A 19,487-nucleotide genomic window follows, 5' to 3' on the forward strand; every position below is an offset into this window, starting at 1 on the left:
AAGACAGTACAAAAAAAGAAAACTGCAGACCAATATCCCTGATAAACATAGATGTAAAAATACTCAATCAAGTATTAGCAAACCAAATTCAAATATACATCAAAAAGATCATACATCATGATCAAGTAGGATTTATTCCAGGCATGCAAGGATGGTACAATATTCAAAAAACTATCAACGTCATGTTATCCACCACATCAGCAAAAAGGACAAAAATCACAAGATCATCTCCATGCATGCAGAATAAGCAGTCATAAAAACTCTCTCAACAAAATGGATATAGAGGACAAGTACCCCAACATAATAAGGCCATATATGACAAACTCACAGCTAACATCAACTTAAGTATGAAAAGCTGAAAGCTTTTGCTCTAAAATTGGGAACAAGACAAGGACGCCCACTCTCCCCACCTCTATTCAACAGAGTGCTGGAAGTTCTAGCCACCACAATCAGACAACACAAAGAAATAAAAGGCATCCAACTTGGTAAGGAAGAATTTAAACTGTAATTGTTTGCAGATGACATGGTATTGTACATAAAAAGCCCTAAAGAATAAACTCCAAAATTACTAGAACTAGTAACTGATTCAGCAAAGTTGTAGGATACAAAATTAGTACACAGAAATCTGTGGAATTCCTATATACTCACGATGAACTAGCAGAAAGAGAAATCAGGAAAACAATTCCATTTACAATTGCATCAAAAAGAATAAAATACCTAGGAATAAACCTGACCAAGGAGGTGAAAGACCTGCATCCTGAAAACTACAAGATACTCATGAGAGAAATTAAAGAAGACACCAACAAATGGAAATCCATCCTGTGCTCATGGATAGGAAGAATTAATATTGTCAAAATGGCCATCCTGCCTAAAGCAATCTACAGATTTAGTGAAATCCCTATCAAAATACCAATGGCATTCTTCAATGAACTAGAGCAAATAGTTCTAAAATTCATATGGAACTACAAAAGACTCCGGTAGCCCAAAGCAAGCCTGAGAAGGAAGAATAAAGCTGGCACAATAATTCACAATCACAATATAAGTTGATCACGGGGACTCTTGAACCACTATGATATACATTTGAAACCAACATAAGATTGTATATTAACAGTACTTTATTAAGAAAGAAAAAAAGATATGAACTTATACATATCTCTGTATCTATATGCACACATATTTCCTAGCTATCCCCTCAGAAAAGGGCCTGAGAGCAGTTATCTTCCCCTATCAATAAGCACATTCCTGCCCACTTTGGTTTCTAAACACCATTGTCACCTAAAAGGAATCAAGGCTTCCTGGAGAAATGGTGATTCCAGGGGTAGGGCAGGAATGATACAAGATGAGCCTGGAACATGCTGGTATGTCAGAAGTAAAGAAGTGGTCAAAGAACAATAGAAACATGTCAAAAGACATACAGCCAGGTTGAAGAGGTCCCACCCACCACACCCGAGACAATATGAACATCAAAATAAACAAATGGTAAATTGGGAATGACCCACTGAAGCAGTCTGATGTAAGTCCATATTAGTTCATACTAATATAAATAACTGGGGAGTGTAGAAAGCTATTCCTTAAAGTGGAATGCCAAGTGATGATTGAAAAAGAAGTGATGGAATTAGAAAAACACTATTTGCCATCAATCATAGCAGTAAATTAATTAAGCCAAGAAACAAAAGATGCTAAAATTAGTGGGTAAAAGGCACAAGAAACAAGATATTTACACACAAAGTACTTTCTCAGAAAAGGCTTACTAATTATAAAGGTAAAAAAATTACCCTCACACCGGAGAAACCTTGAAGCCACCACCTTAACCACATAAATAATCAAGGGTAACACCAGCAGTAACTGGAAAAGCTGAAATCATGTACCACCTGACAGGAGGCAATGAGAAGAACAAAGTATCACTCCTGTGATGCTATTCCTGCCAAAAACACATAATCTGAGTTTAATCATGAGGAAACCTCAGAAAAATCCAAATAGAGGGACATTCTACAAAATAATGTCCTGCAATAATGTGCTGTTATCTTCAAAAGTATCAAAGTTATAAAAGTCAAGGAAATATTGAGTTACTATTTGAGATTAAAGGAGACATACAAGCCAAAATGCAATCTGTGATCTTTTTGCTATGAAAGACATTACATGGAAAATTGAGAAACATGAATAAAAATTAGGGAAATAATGGCATGTATGGATAAGACAGTAATAATGCATTAATTTTTATTTCCTTATTTTGATGGCTGTGTTCTCATCATGTAGGAGAAAGTCCTTCTTCATAGGAAATACATACTAAAGCACTCAGGAATGTCAGTCAGTATTATATTGATAAATTATTCTCAAATGGGTTAGGGGAGGAAGAGCTCTTTGTCCTATTAATGCAACCTTTAAGTTGGAAATTATTTCAAAATTGAAAGGAGAAACAATTGTTTTTTAAAACAAATTTTAGAAGTATTAAGAAAATATGCTATGCATTAGTGCAGAGTAAGATTTTCTTTGCATGCCATGGATGGCAGAAACAGTAACAGAGCGGTTGTACAAATCATATAAAAATGTCAAACTTCAGAAATATAAAAAATTAACCTGATGGTACACCAAAAGCAATAAAAACCATGAAAACATAAAAGTTAAAAAAGCATATGTTAAATTATAGGCAAAAGCAGACACAGCAAGTACACAAAATAATAAATATCTCTAATATTAAAAGTGCTTCATAAAAAAATTTTTAAATGAACATGAATAACCTTTAAAACCTCAAGGTCAAATGACAAACATGAATAACCTATAAAAAGAACTTAAAAATACTTAATCTTAACAGCACTCAAAGAAAATCATTCAAACACAAATTTTTTTCACCAAAAAAAAAAAAAAAAAAAAAACAGCAAAGATTGTTTTAATGGTAATACACAGTGTATGTAACAGGATGCAAGGCTGCAATCAATCTCCCAGATTATTAACATAGTACAAATTACAAACTGCATTTGACAAGACAATTTAACACAATATATATATTGAAGCTTCCAAAATGTTCATTCCCTTTTACAAAGAGAATGAACCTCTGTTGGTAAGTACATGTCAAACACCAAATGAGGTCCTTCAACAATAAGGAGTTCCTTAATTATAATTTGTTGAAACTAGTGACACTCTGTATTACATGGTAAGTATTCATTAAAATAATGGCAAAAATAAATTTATTTACAGAAAAAACACATTTAAGGTTAATAAATTTCAAATACAGACAAAAGCATATAAGCAATATGATCCAAAATTTTTTACAAGTATACAAGTATATATATATATATATATAAAATTTTTTAGAAGCATCTGAATGTGAAGATTCAGGATAATTTCTTTTCTTGCATTTTTCCTATTTGTTTTTCTGCTTTTTTTAATTCTCATACTGAAAATAAATAATCTACATTGTAAAATGTTTAATACAAAAATATATGAAACCTTAGAATTCTCTGCAGTGACACTTTCTCCCAGATTTAAAAAATCATTAGGTTCATTCAATTAAATGGTAACACCATATTTAAAGGCACATTGGGTAACAGAAAAATCACCTAACATGCAAAAGAAAATGACACAATAATACACATGTATAAATCAAGAAAAAGATAAGGGGGGAAAAAGAAAAGACTAAGGTTTTAACAAAAGGAAGCAACAAAAGTAGAAAATACTATCTGGGGAATAACTAATTTGAGAAAAGTAGAAAATAATTTCAGTAGAATAAAAAATAATTTGGGGGTAGAAAATAATTTGAAGTGGAAGGAGGAGCAAATAACATTCAGTAACAATATTGTTCTTTAAGGATGGACGTATAATATAGTAATACATGTTATACCAAATAATGATAAGTTCAAATTTAATAGAACTTTCATGTTTGACAAAACATATAAGGTGAGTAATTCTTAAAGTACAAATTATTAAATATCTATAAAAAATTTCATGTAAATGTTAGAATATTAAATACCTACATTAGTATAAAAGAAAAGATAATGCTCTTTTTTTAATATGCCTGTGACTTCTTAGGAGATTTTAATCAGATTACCACAGTAATTATACTTCTTCCAAATCTCTCTAAAATTTGAGAGGCCTATAATTTCAAGCTTTAAAACAAAAAAATATATATTCAGACACCAATAAAATAATACCCACTATACCTTATTATAACGATCATGTGGAACAGACTGTAAAACGATTGGTTCCATTGTAGATACATTGGCAAACTGTACCTCTGGAATATATAGGGCACAAACCACATGAGCCCAACCTAAAAACAAATAAATAAAAATAATGTCGTTTTCAAGTAAACTTGTTCAAAGACAATTAAAACTGTTAACTTTCTAAAGAAATCTCCTAAATGCCTATTTAAGCAAATGCACCATAAAAAAGTCAACAAATTCGCATTACTGATCAAATCACCAAGCCACTACTGATTAAGCATCGAATCATTTCTCCAGCTATTATGCATAGAAATACAGGACACATTTTTAAATTCAGATGCTGGCACTGACACATCTTGTAAGAGCAGACTAATTCAGATAAACTTTACACTTCTGAGAACAATATAAAAATTGTAACTTTAGGAGATTCAAGATGGCAGCGTGACAGTTAAAACAGAGAACTCCTCCCAAAACCACATATAGTACGAAAATATGGTTAATACACCTAACTCTAAAACAGCAAAAGGAAAGAAAGCTGCGCCAAACTGCACACAGACCTCACTAACACAGCAGACCTCAAGAAACAGGGTAACGTACCAAAGCCTTGATCCAGCGGGACCCAAGCCCTTCCTCGACCCCGCCTCACCGGTAGTAGGAAGAGAAATGGAGGAGAGAGGGGGTAGAGGCCTAGAATGCTGAACACCCAGCCCTGAAAGTCGGCTTTGCGAGCAGAAACCTACATTGTGTGGTGCGTTGAAGGTTGGTGGGGTTGGGGAGTTGGGGCAGGTGGAGTGCTTGAGGGACTGAGATTCCGGCTGTTTATGGAGGATGGGGATTCATTTTCCGCCACTCTGGGACAAAGGAAAGGCAGGCGGACTGAGAGGCTTCCTAGCAGTGAGAGGGCTGCTGAAGGTGAGGGTCTGCACAGAGCTTGCTGTGTGGGAAAAGGGTTAGGTGGACAAGGTTGTCTGGGCAAACTCTGTCCAGGAGGTTGGGAACTTTGAGGAGCTTCAGGTGCTCCATCCCCCTGGCTGGCAACTCAGCTCTGAGGAACTCCACTGTGACACACAGCCTACTGCGCCTTCCTCCTGGCCTGCTGGCACTGGCTTACAAACCAGCAGTCACTGCACTGGCATCAGGTCAGGCAAAGGGAGGCCTTGCCTACAACAGCTAGAGACGCCAAGCACAGAGGCTTACTTACAACTGTGTACTTGGCCCACTGGCTCTGACACTGGAGACAGGCACTGCAGCCAGAAAACAGGAAATAGCTCTTTGCTCACCCCAGGAATCAGTGCCACTCCACTATGACACCCGACCTCACTCTAAGGGCTGAGGAGCTCCAGAGACTGGAGCTTCTGGGCATTAGACAGTGCCACATAGAAATATGAAATGTCAAAGCAACCTGGTTTAGACCAAAATCTCACAAACCCCAGAAAAAGGGCAAAATGAAACTGAACTCAACAATCTCCTGAGAGTTCAAAATAAAAATCATAAACATGGTCATGAAGATACAGAACAATATTCAATAAGAAAGGGATGAATTTAAGGATATTAAATCATTAAGAAATTCCGTATTTGAAATGCAACATAAAATGAACAGATTTAAAAGCAGATTATATTTAGTAGAAGAGACGGTAAATGGAATAGAAATTAGAGAAGAGGAATACAAAGAAGCTGAGGCACAGAGGGAAAAAGGGAGCTCTAAAAATGAAAGAATATTGAGAGAACTGTGTGACCAATCCAAATGGAACAATATTCACATTATAGGGGTACTAGAAGGAGAAGAGAGATAAAAAGGGTTAGAAAGTGTCATTGAGGAGGTAATTGATGAAAACTTCCCCAGTCTGGGGAAGGAGAGAATCACTCAGGCCATGGAGATGCAAAGATGTCCCAACACAAGTGAACCAAGGAAGACAACATCAAGACATATAATAATTGAAATGGCAAAGATCAACGATAAAGACAGACTTTTTAAAGCAGCTAGAGAAAAAAGATCACATAAAAAGAAAAACCCATGATGCTATAATCAGATTTCATAACAGAACCCTTATAAGACAGAGGGAGTGGCATGATATATTTACTGCAATGAAGCAGAAAGGCCTCGAACCAAGAATACTCTACCTGGCAAGATTATCATTTGAATTTGAAGGAGGGATTAAACAATTCCCAAATAAGCAAAAGCTCAGCGAATTTAACTCCCACAAGCCACCTCCACAGTGCATGTTTGGAGGAACTCCTGTAGATGGAAGTATTCCTAAGGCTAAACAGACATCACCACGGGAAATAAAACCACAGCAAAGTAGAACAATTAATTAGTATCCAGATGGAAAATCAAATCAACTACCCCCAGAGTTAATCAAGGGATACACAAAAGACTACAGAACATAATACCTAACATACAAAGAAAAAAAGAACCTTTAGGTTGTGTTTGTAATACCATATGAAGTAAGTTAAACTAGACTGTTAGATAGTAAGGGAATTAATAACCCTTGAACCATTGTAACCTTGAATCTAAAGCCTGCAATGACATAAGTACATTCCTATAGATAACCACACTAAATAGTCTGAGTGCACCAATCAAAACACACACAGTCACTGAATGGATAAAAAAACAAAACCTCTCTATATGCTGCCTACAAAAGAATCACTTCAAATCCAAAGACATACACAGACTGAAAGGGGTGGAAAAAGATATTTAATGTAACTAATAGGGAGAAAAAAGTAGGAGTTGCAGTACTTGTATCAGACAAAATAGACTTTAAAACAAAGAAAATCACAAGACACAAAGGACATTACATAATGATAAAGGGGTCAGTCCAACAAGAGGATGTAACTATTGTAAATGCACCCAACATAGAATCACCCACATATGTGAAACAAATACTAACAGAAATAAAGGGGGAAATAGAATACAATGCTTTCATTTTAGGAGACTTCAACACACCACTCACTTCAAAGGACAGATCAAGCACACAGAGAATAAGTAAAGAGACAGAGGCACTGAACAACGTATTAGAAAAGATGAATGTAACAGACATCTACAGAACACTCCATCCAAAAGCAACAGGATAAACATTCTTCTCAAGTGCACATGGAACATGATCAAGAATAGATCATATACTAGGCCACAAGAAGAACCTCAGTAAATTCAAAAAGATGGAAATTTGTACCAAACAGCTTCTCAGATCACAAAGGTTTGAAACTAGAAATAAATTACATAAAGAAAATGAAAAAATCCCACAAACCCATGGAAGCTTAATGACATGCTCCTAAATAATCAATGGATCAATGACCAAATAAAAACAGAGATCAAGCAACATATGGAGACAAATGACAACAATAATTTGACACCACAAAATCTGTGGGACACAGTGAAGGCTGTGCTAAGAGGGAAATATATTGCAACATAGGCCTACTTCAGGAAAGAAGAATAATCCAAAATGAACAGTCTAAACTCACAATTAACGAAACTAGAAAAGGAAGAACAAACGAGGCCAAAAGTCAGTAGAAGGAGGGACATAATAAAGATGAGAGCAGCAATAAACAAAATCAAGAAGAATAAAACAACAGAATCAATGGAAGCAGGAGCTGGTTCCTTGAGATAAACAAAATAGATAAACTCCTAGCCAGACTTATCAAGAAAAAAGGAGAGTATACTCACATAAACAGCATCAGAAATGAGAAACGAAAAATCACTACGGCCACCACAAAAATACAGAGAATTATTAGACAATACTATGAAAAATTATATGATAAACTGGATAACCTAGAACAAATTGACAACTTTTTAGAAAAATACAACCTTCCAAGGCTGACCCAAAAAGAAACAGAAAATCTGAACAGAACAATTACCAGCAACAGAATTGAACTGTAATCAAAAACCTACCTAACAACAAAACTCCTGGACCAGATGGCTTCACCACTGAATTTTATCAAACATTTAGTGAAGACCAAATGCCCATACTCCTTACTGTTTTCCTAAGAGTAGAAGAGGGAATACTTCCAAACTCATTCTATGAGGCCAGAATCACTCTAATACCAAAACCAGTCAAAGACACCACAAAAAAAGAAAATTACAGACCAATATCCTGATGAACATAGATGCAAAAATACTCAACAAAATATGAGCAAACCGAATTCAAAAATACAACAAAAAGATCATCCATCATGATCAAATGGGACTCATCCCAGAGATGAAAGGATGGTACAACATTCGAAAATCCACCAACATTATCCACCACATCTATAAAAAGGACAAAAACCACATGATCATCTCCATATATACTGAAAAAGCATAAGACAAAATTCAACACCCATTCATGATAAAAACTCTCAACAAAATGGGTATAGAGAGCAAGTACCTCAACATAATAAAGGCTACATATGACAAACCCACAGCCAACAATATACTTAACAGCAAGAAGATGAAAGCTTTTCCTTTAAGATCAGGAACAAGACAAGGATGTCCACTCTTCCCACTTTTATTCAGCATAGTACTGTAGGTCCTAGCCAAGGCAATCAGACAAGACAAAGAAATAAAAGGCATCCAGATTGGTAAAGAAGAAGTCAAACTGTCACTGTTTGCAGATGACATGATATTGTACATAAAAAATCCTAAGGAGTCCACTCCAAAACTACTAGAACTAATATCTGAATTCAGCAAAGTTGCAGGATACAAAATCAATACACAGAAACCTGATGCATTCCTATATACTAATGATGAACTAGCAGAAAGAGAAATCAGGAAAACAATTCCATTCATAATTGCATCAAAAAGAATAAAATACCTAGGAATAAACCTAACCAAAGAAGTGAAAGACCTATACTCTGTAAACTACAAGACACTCATGAGAGAAATTAAAGATACTAATAGATGGAAACACATCCCATGCTCATGGATAGGAAGAATTAATAGAGTCAAAATGGCCATTCTGCCTAAAGCAATCTACAGATTTAATGCCATCCCTACCAAAACAACAGCATTCCTCAGCGAACTAGAGCAAATAATTGTAAAATTCATATGGACCCCCAAAAAAGACGCCAAAGAGCCAAAGCAAATCTGAGAAGGAAGAATAAAGTGGGGGAAATTATGCTCCCTGACTTCAACCACTACAAAGCCACAGTCATCAAGATAATGTGGTACTGGTACAAGAACAGACCCATAGACCAATGGAAGAGACTAGAGACCCCAGATATAAACCCAAACATATATGGTCAATTAATATACGATAAAGGAACCATGGATATACAGTGGGGAAATGACAGCCTCTTCAATAGCGGATGATGGCAAAACTGAACAGCTACAGGTAAGAGAATGAAGCTGGATTACTGTGTAACCCCATACACAAAACTAAGCTCAAAATGTTTCAAAGACCTAAATGTAAGTCATGAAACCATAAAACTCTTAGAAAAAAATAGACAAAAATCTCTTCAACATAAACATGAGCAACTTCTTCATGAACATATCTCCCTGGGCAAGGGAAATAAAAGCAAAAATGAACAAATCAGACTACATCAAACTAAAAACTTCTATACAGCAAATGACACCATCAATAGAACAAAAAGACATCCTACCGTATGGGAGAAAATATTCATCAATGACATATCTGATAAGTGGTTGAGATCCAAATTATATAAAGAGCTCACATACCTCAACAAACAAAAAGCAAATAAACTATCTAAAAAATAGGCAGAGGAACCAAACAGACACTTTCCAAAGAAGAAATTTAGATGGCCAACAGGCAAATGAAAAAATGCTCCACATCAGTAATCATCAGAAAAATGCAAATTGAAACCACAATGAGATATCACCTCACACCAGTAAGGATCACTTCCATCCAAAAGACAAACAACCACAAATGTTGGTTAGGTTGTGGAGAAAGGGGAACCCTCCTACACTGCTGGTGGGAATGTAAACTAGTTCAACCATTGTGGAAAGCAGTATGGAGATTCCTCAAAAAAGTCAAAATAGAAATTCCATTTGACCCAGAAATTCCACTTGTAGGAATTTACCCTCAGAATACAGGAATTTAGTTTCAAAAACACATGTGCACCCCTAGGTTTATCGCAACACTATTTACAATAGTCAAGAAATGGAAGCAAACTAAGTGGCCATCAGTAGATGAATGGATAAAGAAGATGTGGTACACACACACAATGGAATATTATTCAACCATAAGAAGAAAACAGATCCCACCATTTGCAACAACATGAATGGAGCTAGAGGGTATTATGCTCAGTGAAAGAAGCCAGATGGAGAAAGACAAGTACCAAATGATTTCACTCATCTGTGGAGTATAAGAACAGTACAAAAACTGAAGGAACAAAATAGCAGCAGGCTCACAGAACCCAAGAATGGAGTAACAGTTACCAAAGGGAAAGGGACTGGGGAGAATGGGTGGGAAGGGAGGGATAAGGCAGAAAGGGGGTATTACGATCAGCACGCATAATGTAGGTGGGGGGACACAGGGATGGCAGTATAACAGAGAAGTAGTGATTCTATAGCATCTTACTACACTGATGGACAGTGACTGTAATGTGGTATGTGGTGGGGACTTGATAATAGGGGGAGTCTAGTAACCACAATGGTGTTCATGTAATTGTACATTAATGATACCAAAATAAAAAAAAATAGTAAGTTTAGAGCTGAATACCTAAAACAAAAGTTTTAATGCTTTAATCTTAAATGCCAATAAAGTCCCATCTCAGAGATATTAAATGTTAGACTTCAACCTCTCCAATAAAGTGAAGACTGCAGTAATGTGAGTCAAATAAATTTTTTAGTTTCCCAATACATATGAAGTTATGTTTATGCTATACTATTAAGTGCCCACTAGCATTTTGTGTAAAAATACAATGTACATAATTTTAAAATACTATATTGCTTTAAAACTATGCTAACCATTACCTTAGCTTTCAGGGAGTTATAACTGATTATCACAGATCACCATAACAAATGTAGTAACAATGAAATACTGCATAAATTACCAAACAGTGACACAAAGACGGTAAGTGAGCAAATCCTGTTGGAAAAAATGGCACCAACAGACTTGCTTGATGCAGAGTAGCCACATAATTTTAATTTGTAGAATATGTACCATCAGTGAAACACCATAAAAGAAGGTATGCCTTTCAAAAAGAATAAAATACCTAGGAATAAACCTAACCAAGGAAGTGAAAGACCTATACCCTGAAAACTACAAGACACTCTTGAGAGAAATTAAAGAGGACACTAGCAGATGGAACTCATCCCATGCTCCTGGCTAGGAAGAATTAGTATCATCAAAATGGTCATCCTGCCCTAAGCAATATACAGATTCGATGCAATCCCTATCAAATTATCAAGAGCATTCTTCAATGAACTGGAACAAATAGTTCAAAAATTCATATGGAACCGTCAAAGACCCCAAATAGCCAACACAATCCTGAGAAGGAAGAATAAAGTTGGGGGGATCTCGCTGCCCAACCTCAAGTTCTACTACAAAGCTACAGTAATCAAGACAGTTTGGTACTGGCACAAGAACAGAGCCACAGACCAGTGGAACAGAATAGAGACTCCAGATATTAACCCAAACATGTATGGCCAATTAATATTTGATAAAGGAGCCATGGACATACAATGGGGAAATGACAGTCTCTTCAACAGATGGTGATGGCAAAACTGGACAGCTACATGTAAGAGAATGAAACTGGATCAATGTCTAACCCTATACACAAAAGTAAACTCCAAATGGATCAAAGACCTGAATGTAAGTCATGAAACCATAAAACTCTTAGAAAGAAACATAGGCAAAAATCTCATGGATATAAACATGAGTGACTTCTTCATGAACATATCTCCCCGGGCAAGGAAAACAAAGGCAAAAATGAACAAGTGGGACTATATCAAGCTGAAAAGCTTCTGTACAGCAAAGGACACCATCAATAGAACAAAAAGGTATCCTACAATATGGGAGAACACATTCATAAATGACAGATCCGATAAAGGATTGACATCCAAAATATATAAAGAGCTCACACGCCTCAACAAACAAGAAGCAAATAATCCAATTAAAAAATGGGCAGAGGAGCTGAATAGACAGTTCTCCAAAGAAGAAATTCAGATGGCCAACAGGCACATGAAAAGATGCTCCACATTGCTAGTCATCAGAGAAATGTAAATTAAAACCACAATGAGATATCACCTCACACCAGTAAGGATCACCATCATTGAAAAGACAAACAACAACAAATGTTGGCGAGGTTGTGGAGAAAGGAGAACCCTCCTACACTGCTGGTACAAATGTAAATTAGTTCAACCATTGTGGAAAGCAGTATGTAGGTTCCTCAGAATGCTCAAAATAGAAATACCATTTGCCCCAGGAATTCCACTCCTAGGAATTTACCCTAAGAATGCAGCAGCCCAGTTTGAAAAAGACAGATGCACCCCTATGTTTATCGCTGCACTATTTACAATAGCCAAGATATGGAAGCAACCTAAATGGCCACCAGTAGATGAATGGATAAAGAAGATGTGGTACATATACACAACGGAATATTACTCAGCCATAAGAAAAAAAACAGATCCTACCATTCGCAACAACATGGATGGAGCTCAGTGAAATAAGCCAGGCAGAGAAAGACAAGTACCAAATGATTTCACACATATGTGGAGTATAAGAACAAAGGAAAACTGAAGGAACAAAACAGCAGCAGAATCACAGAAACAAGAATGGACTAACAGTTACCAAAGGGAAAGGGACTGGGGAGGATGGGTGGGAAGGGAAGGATAAGGGTGGGGAAAAAGAAAGAGGGCATTACGGTTAGCATGCATAGTGCGTGGGGGGGCACGGGGAGGGCTGTGAAACACAGAGAAGACAAGTAGTAATTTTACAGCATCTTACTATGCAGATGGACAGTGACTGTGAAGGGGTATGTGGGGGGGGACTTGGTGAAGGGGGGAGCCTAGTAAACATAATGTTCTTCATGTAATTGTAGCTTAATGATCCCCCCCCAAAAAAAGAAGGTATGCCTGTGTTTTTAACTTTTCCATTGTCAGTATTTCAAAAATTGCTACCAACATTATTTTAGTATTTTAATATTTCACTTAAAATATTTCAACAATTGATATTAAATGTTAATGCTTCTTTTAGTTTTCAAAATGTGACTCAAGATATTAATGAGCTAATATGATAGTGAGGAATTACTGGGCCAGAAGTGGAAATGATGACAGACCAGGGAGATGGGTAAAGCTTTTCACTACCTTTGTTGCCCATGAAACCTTTGCCTGTTTCAGAGAAAGGAGCTGAGAAGGTGAAAGGTGCTGCTGACAAACTCAGAAGGCTGCAAGTACAAAGACCTCTGACCACAGACAACCAAAAGAGAAGGGGAACTAGTAAACCCTTCTCACCCTTCAGCTGTGACAATGAAGGTCACAAACCAAAAATAACAATCCACTAAAAGTACACAGGCCCTCAAAGAGACTGAAGCTGGGCTTTGATCACCACAAAATCTGGAATTCAACTCATGTATAATCCTAAATTACAAGCACTCCCCAACAAGCACCAGATAGAAGGAAAACAATATCGTCTTGGCTACAAATAACTTCTACTATTAGTTCATTATCTTTGCCAACACAATAAAAAGTACCAAACACATCAGAGACAAGACAACAAAAATGACAACCAGCAGAAACAAGAAAATCAAAACAGATCTGTATTTTGGATTTTCAGACTTAAAACATTCAAATAGTATGCTTATTACGTTCAAATAACAGAGTACAAATAACAAATAACAGAAAATCAAAATTTTCTTCAAAGAAATTAAAACTATAATAATAAATCAAATAAAAATTCCAGAAAAAGAAACAAAAATTGAAAAATCACTGTGTGGAATTAACAATGATTTAGATACAGATGAAAACAGAATTGGAGTGCAACAACAAAGTAAGTCAGAAGGAAATATCCAGAATGTTAGCACAAAACAAAAAGAATGAAAAACAGTACAGTAAGCAGATCTAATACACATGAAATTAGAGTCTCAAAGAAAAATGAGCAAGTGGCACAAAAACAATATTTGAAATAATACCTAAAATCTTTCCAAAACAAAAGAAAGATGGCAAGTCATAGACTGAAGAAACATAATAAGTTCCAAGGTAAATAAAAATAAATCCACAACCAGGCACAACTATAGTAGTACTACAGAAAAACAAAAGGAAGAGATAGATACAAACCTTAGACCAAAAGGCAAGTTATCATCAAATGAACAACAGGATAAATAATGCCCCAAAATATCTTTAAGCACATTTCCATTAAAGGCAACACCAACAATTTTCCTCAGGCAACAGAAAAAAATGAGCCAAGGAAGCTCTAAAAGAAAGAAAAAAACCTAAGTGTGATAAACACATAGGTACTTTTAATGAACACTGGATAAAACAAGGCCTTCTTTCACTTAGAATACATGACTGCTTACATTGGTATGAAGTTTTCAATGTATACAGATTTAACACATATTAAAACTATAATAGTTAGAGACGGAGTAATTAGATTTATATGGTTTCAAGGGTTCTTCATCTTGTGTGAAGTGGTACACACAGTAGACTGAACTTATTTGCATGAAAATTATAATCCTTGCAGCAACTGCTATACATACATACTAATATTTATATATACAGAGAGATATGGCATAAAATGCAACTGACTAAATTTATATGGAATATTAATTGCATTATGAAACAGATTAAAATGCAATGCAAAAATATTTATATAGTCACAAAGAAGAAAGAAAAGAGGGAACAGAGGAACAATAAAATAAAAAGAAAAAATCCAAGTTGATAAGGAATAGTATGAGACTCCACTTCTGGTCAAGATGGAGTAAGATGGACCAGATTTAGGCTACTGCATAAAACAACGCATATCCCCCAAATCCAAAGACATGGACAAAATATCTGACACAATGATTTTCAAGACACTAGCTTATGTGAGTAACAAAATATAGCAATCCTCAAAAAAAAAGAAACCAATGAGCTGAGCTCTTGTTTGCTCTAGCTTGATGTCTTGACAGTTCTTTCAGGCCAGGTCTCAGGGAGAGGATCTAAGACCAAGCCCAGGACATTCTCAAAGTTTAGGAGACCTGGTGAGACCAAGGCAGTTAAATCTGGCAGGACAAAGTATTAGAAATGAAACATCTTCACAGGAGAACACTCGCAGACATATGTAGGGAGTACCACTTGAGTATTAAGCAGACAATATGTGAGTCAAGAAATTATCAGAGATTGGAAAAAGCACCATCCAAAAGAATTATAGAGAACATTACCCAGCAGACACAGAGGAACAGAAGAGTGCCTGTTCCCTCTAGCTGGACTGAGAAAATGCGTAGTTCATAGGGACCTGGCTAGAATATTCAGTAAGGTCTTGCCTCAATAGTAGAGAATAATTACCCCTCGACTGGGCACTGCTCTAGACCCACCTAAAAATCATTAACAGCATGACTTGAAAAGATCAAACTGTTTCCAAGGAACACAACTGTATTTCAGAATAAATTCAAGTTTTATAGGAATGCAAAAATAGTCACATTTATGTCCACAAAATGGTGGAGCAGAGAGCTCCAAGAGCACATTCCAACACAGAAACATCAAACCAAGCAGCAACTATCAGAATCAATTTTGTCAGGACTATGGGAAACAGAGTGAAAGATTTGCAGAAACCAAGAAAACAGTAAGTCTACAAAAAGGCAATTTAACAATGACAGGCCTCCAGTATTCTTACTTTCCCTTGATCTACACCAACCCTATGTTCAGCAGAAGTCTTCAAGATAGCACCCTGAGCTCCCTGGTTCCTGGTTTCAAAAGGAACAGAGCCAACCTTGTTTGCAAAGAATTTTGTTTGCCTACTCTAAAGTGTCTACTGAAGAACTGACACAATAGGCTTGTCTTTTTGACAAGCTCAGAATTTACTAAGGGCAGAAGAGTGGTGGGTATTCCTTAAATCATTGTCAGGAAGACCAAGAAAAAAAAACCAACCCACAGGTGGTACCTGGGGTAAAAGATGGTTCAAGTGTACAAACAAGTGCCAAAAACCTGGGAGGAAAAGCTGGGGACAAAGGTTCTATAGGAAACTGGGGTATTCAAAAGCTCTTCTGCATGCTGGGAAATTCAGAGCATCTTACACACCCAGGGTTAAGGGACATCTTCAGAAAAGACATTAGGAGACCCTATCCTTCATCTCTGACTTGTCTCTAGGTACAATGCAAGTAGAAAGTGATAGCTAAGTAAGGCAGAGTTGTAAACAGACTGGCTAAGCATTGAAAAAAACGGTCCAACTACACAGCCAATCTACAAGAGGCATTTCTTTTCACTCTTTTTCTTTTTGATTCTCTCTCTTGCTCACTATTTTGGCACCTGGTATTCAAGAAAATCTTGGTAGTCAAGAAAATTCTAGTCAAAGCACTAGTCTAACACAAGGTAAAGAGATTTCTCAGACCATAAATTATGAAGCTACACATATTTTTAAGAACTGTTTAGAAGCCACTAAAAAAAAACACCAAGCAGTTGCAGCATAGAGAAAGTAAAAAAATCAAATTATTTTGTTAGGAAAGATTTTACTTTCCAGAGTTACCACATCATAATAGCCAATATGTCCAGTTTTCAAGAAAGAGTTATAAATAATACAAAGAAAAAAGAAGGTATAGCCAATTCACAGGACAAATTAACAGAATTTGTCCCTTAAGAAACACAGACATTGAACTCAATAGACAAAGACTTTAAATCAACTGACTTACATATGCTCAAAGAACTAAAAGAGAGCATGGAGAAGGATCAAAAGGAAACTAGGACAATGATGTCTCCACAAAGACAGTATCTATAAAAAGAAATTTTTTTAATGAACCAAACTCTGGAGCTGAAAATTATAGTAACTGAAGTGAGAAACACACTAGAAGGTTGAAGAGCAGATTTGAGCAGGTAAAGAAAAAAAATCAGCAAATCTGAAAATAGGCCAGCCAACAGAAATTATCCAGTTTCAAGAACAGAAAGAAGAATGAAGAGAAAAGAAGAGTGCCTATGGAACCTGCAAATGTAATCATGCCTACCAACATGTACCCAGAGAATCCAGGGAGAAAGGAGGAAGAGAAATAGGCATAGGGATTATTTGAAAAAATAATACACAAAACATCCCAATTTGATGAATCTACACATTCAAGAGGCTCAAGAAACTGCAAGAAGAATAAGCACAGGAATCCACATTGAAATGCATAATAATCATGTCTAAAGCCAGGAAAAAGAGACTCTTTAAAGCATTAAAAGAAGCCCTTAATCAGATTAAAAACAGATTTCTCATCAAATTCAATGGAGATTATTAGGAATTACAATAACATCATCTAATTTCTGAAAGAAAAAAAACCTGTCACCCAAGAATGCTGTGTCAAGCAACCCTATCCTTCAAATATGGAGCAAGACATTCCAAATTAAACACAAGTGAGGGAGTCTGTCACTAACACATCTGCCCTACCAGAAATGGTTAAGGAAGTCCATCAGGAAAAAATGAAAGAACATAGATATTAATTAAGAACCATACAAAAAATTAAAGAACTCTAGCAAAGAAAACTATATGTAAAAACCAAAGCTAGCATTATGATAAATATGATTTTAACTCCCCTCTTTCCAAAGAATTATAGATCTATGTAAATGGACACATATATTGGGATGTATGAAAACACAAACTTTGATTAAAAATAACATATAAGGGGGATCTAACTGTATAGGTACAGAGATTTTTATGATACTGAAGCTAAGCTGGTATCAAGTCAAAAAGTTATTACAAGCTTAGGATGTTAACTGTAATCCCCATGGAAACAATCAAGGAAATACCTAAAAAGATACACACATGAAAGAACAATGAAGGAATCAAAAGGTCACAATACAAGAAAACAATAATTTAAGAAAAAATGAGTAATGAAGAAATTAATGAACAAAAGGGCATAAAACATACAGAAAAACAATATAGAGGCATAAATTTGTATCAACAAATTATTTCACTGGAAATGGGTTGAATTAAAAGACAGATTGGCTGAATGAATGAAAATATGATCCAACTATATACTGTCTGCAAAAAACTCACTTTGAATACACAGATACAAAAAGGTTGACAGTGAAAGGATGGAAAAAAGATATCCCTCCAAACAGGAACCAAGAGAGCTGGATGGCTAAACCAATATCACACAAAAAAAAACCTTAAGTCAAAAGCTAGAAAAAGACTAAGAAGAATAGATAGTGTATGTTGCTTTCATCACAGTGTAAAAATTAGGAACACACACATACACCAAATACAAAGACACACACACACAAACACACATACACACACAGATACATTAAACATAAATGAAGTCTAATTTACTTTAATTAAACCCAAAACTGCTAGACTGGTCTAAAAAGACAATTTGCTTTTACCAAGAAACAAATCTAAAACATGATAATACAGAAAAAAAATTAAAACTAAAAGGAAGAAAACAACTTGCAAACCACTTGAAAACAAAAATAGAAAGTTGACATCATTATGTTAATATCAGCTGTAATATACTTTGAAAACAAAAAACAGTACCAGAGAAAATAGCGGGGTACTCTACAATGACAAAAAGTTCAATTCATAAGGTAGAGATACGGTAAGTCTAAATGTGCATGCACCCAATAACATCATCAAAATATATAAGGCAAAAACTGAAACTACACAATCATGAGAACTATTAACAACCTTTCACAAGGAGAACTGTTAACACACGTTCCTCAATAAATGACAGAACAAATCCAACAAATCATCAAAGATATAAAAACTCAAATAACAAATCTGACCTTAAGGATTTATATAAACACTATCCTTCAAAACTGCAGAACTTTCTTCAAGCACTACTTAAAAAGCTGATCATACCTTAGCCATGAACCAAATATCATGACCTAGCCCAAGGGACTGAAATCAAAGGGTGTATTTATTGACAAATATGAAATTAAACTAGAAATCAAAAACAAAGAGACAAAAATCCCAACTGGTTTGAAAGTGAGACATAAACCTCTCAATTACCAATGGAACAGAGTAATATGCAAGTAAATTATGAAACCTAATTATAATGAAAATTACACCTTAAAGTAAGCAAGTGGGACTCTCTTTAAATCTGGGTAGCATTGGCTGCTTCTCTACTGAGCACCATGGCAGTAACTGCAGATAAGGATTGTCATGAAGCTAAGGAAGCTTAAGCATCAGGACCCTTTATTCTGAGATTCTGTAATTGCTGGGAGTTGCCAAAACTCACACAGTAATCTGTAATCAAAATTGTTTAAAAATCTTTAAAGATGGTGGAATA

General features: G+C 35.7%; 1 protein-coding gene across 8 annotated transcripts in view; it reads right to left on the reverse strand.

The window, feature by feature from the left end:
* The window catches only part of MLLT10 (MLLT10 histone lysine methyltransferase DOT1L cofactor), a 295,452-nt gene that overhangs the window by 207,570 nt on the left and 68,395 nt on the right, over positions 1-19,487 (reverse strand). For 6 of the 8 annotated variants that reach the window (XM_073229105.1, XM_073229111.1, XM_073229106.1 and 3 more), the window contains one exon: positions 4,158-4,267. The exons of the other annotated variants lie outside the window; for them this stretch is intronic. In XM_073229105.1, coding sequence (XP_073085206.1) covers positions 4,158-4,267 — 110 coding nt within the window. The remainder of the gene's footprint in view (positions 1-4,157; positions 4,268-19,487) is intronic. 8 annotated transcript variants of the gene reach the window in all.

Source organism: Manis javanica, chromosome 2 (assembly GCF_040802235.1).
Source record: "Manis javanica isolate MJ-LG chromosome 2, MJ_LKY, whole genome shotgun sequence".
In the NCBI taxonomy this organism is placed as follows: domain Eukaryota; kingdom Metazoa; phylum Chordata; class Mammalia; order Pholidota; family Manidae; genus Manis; species Manis javanica.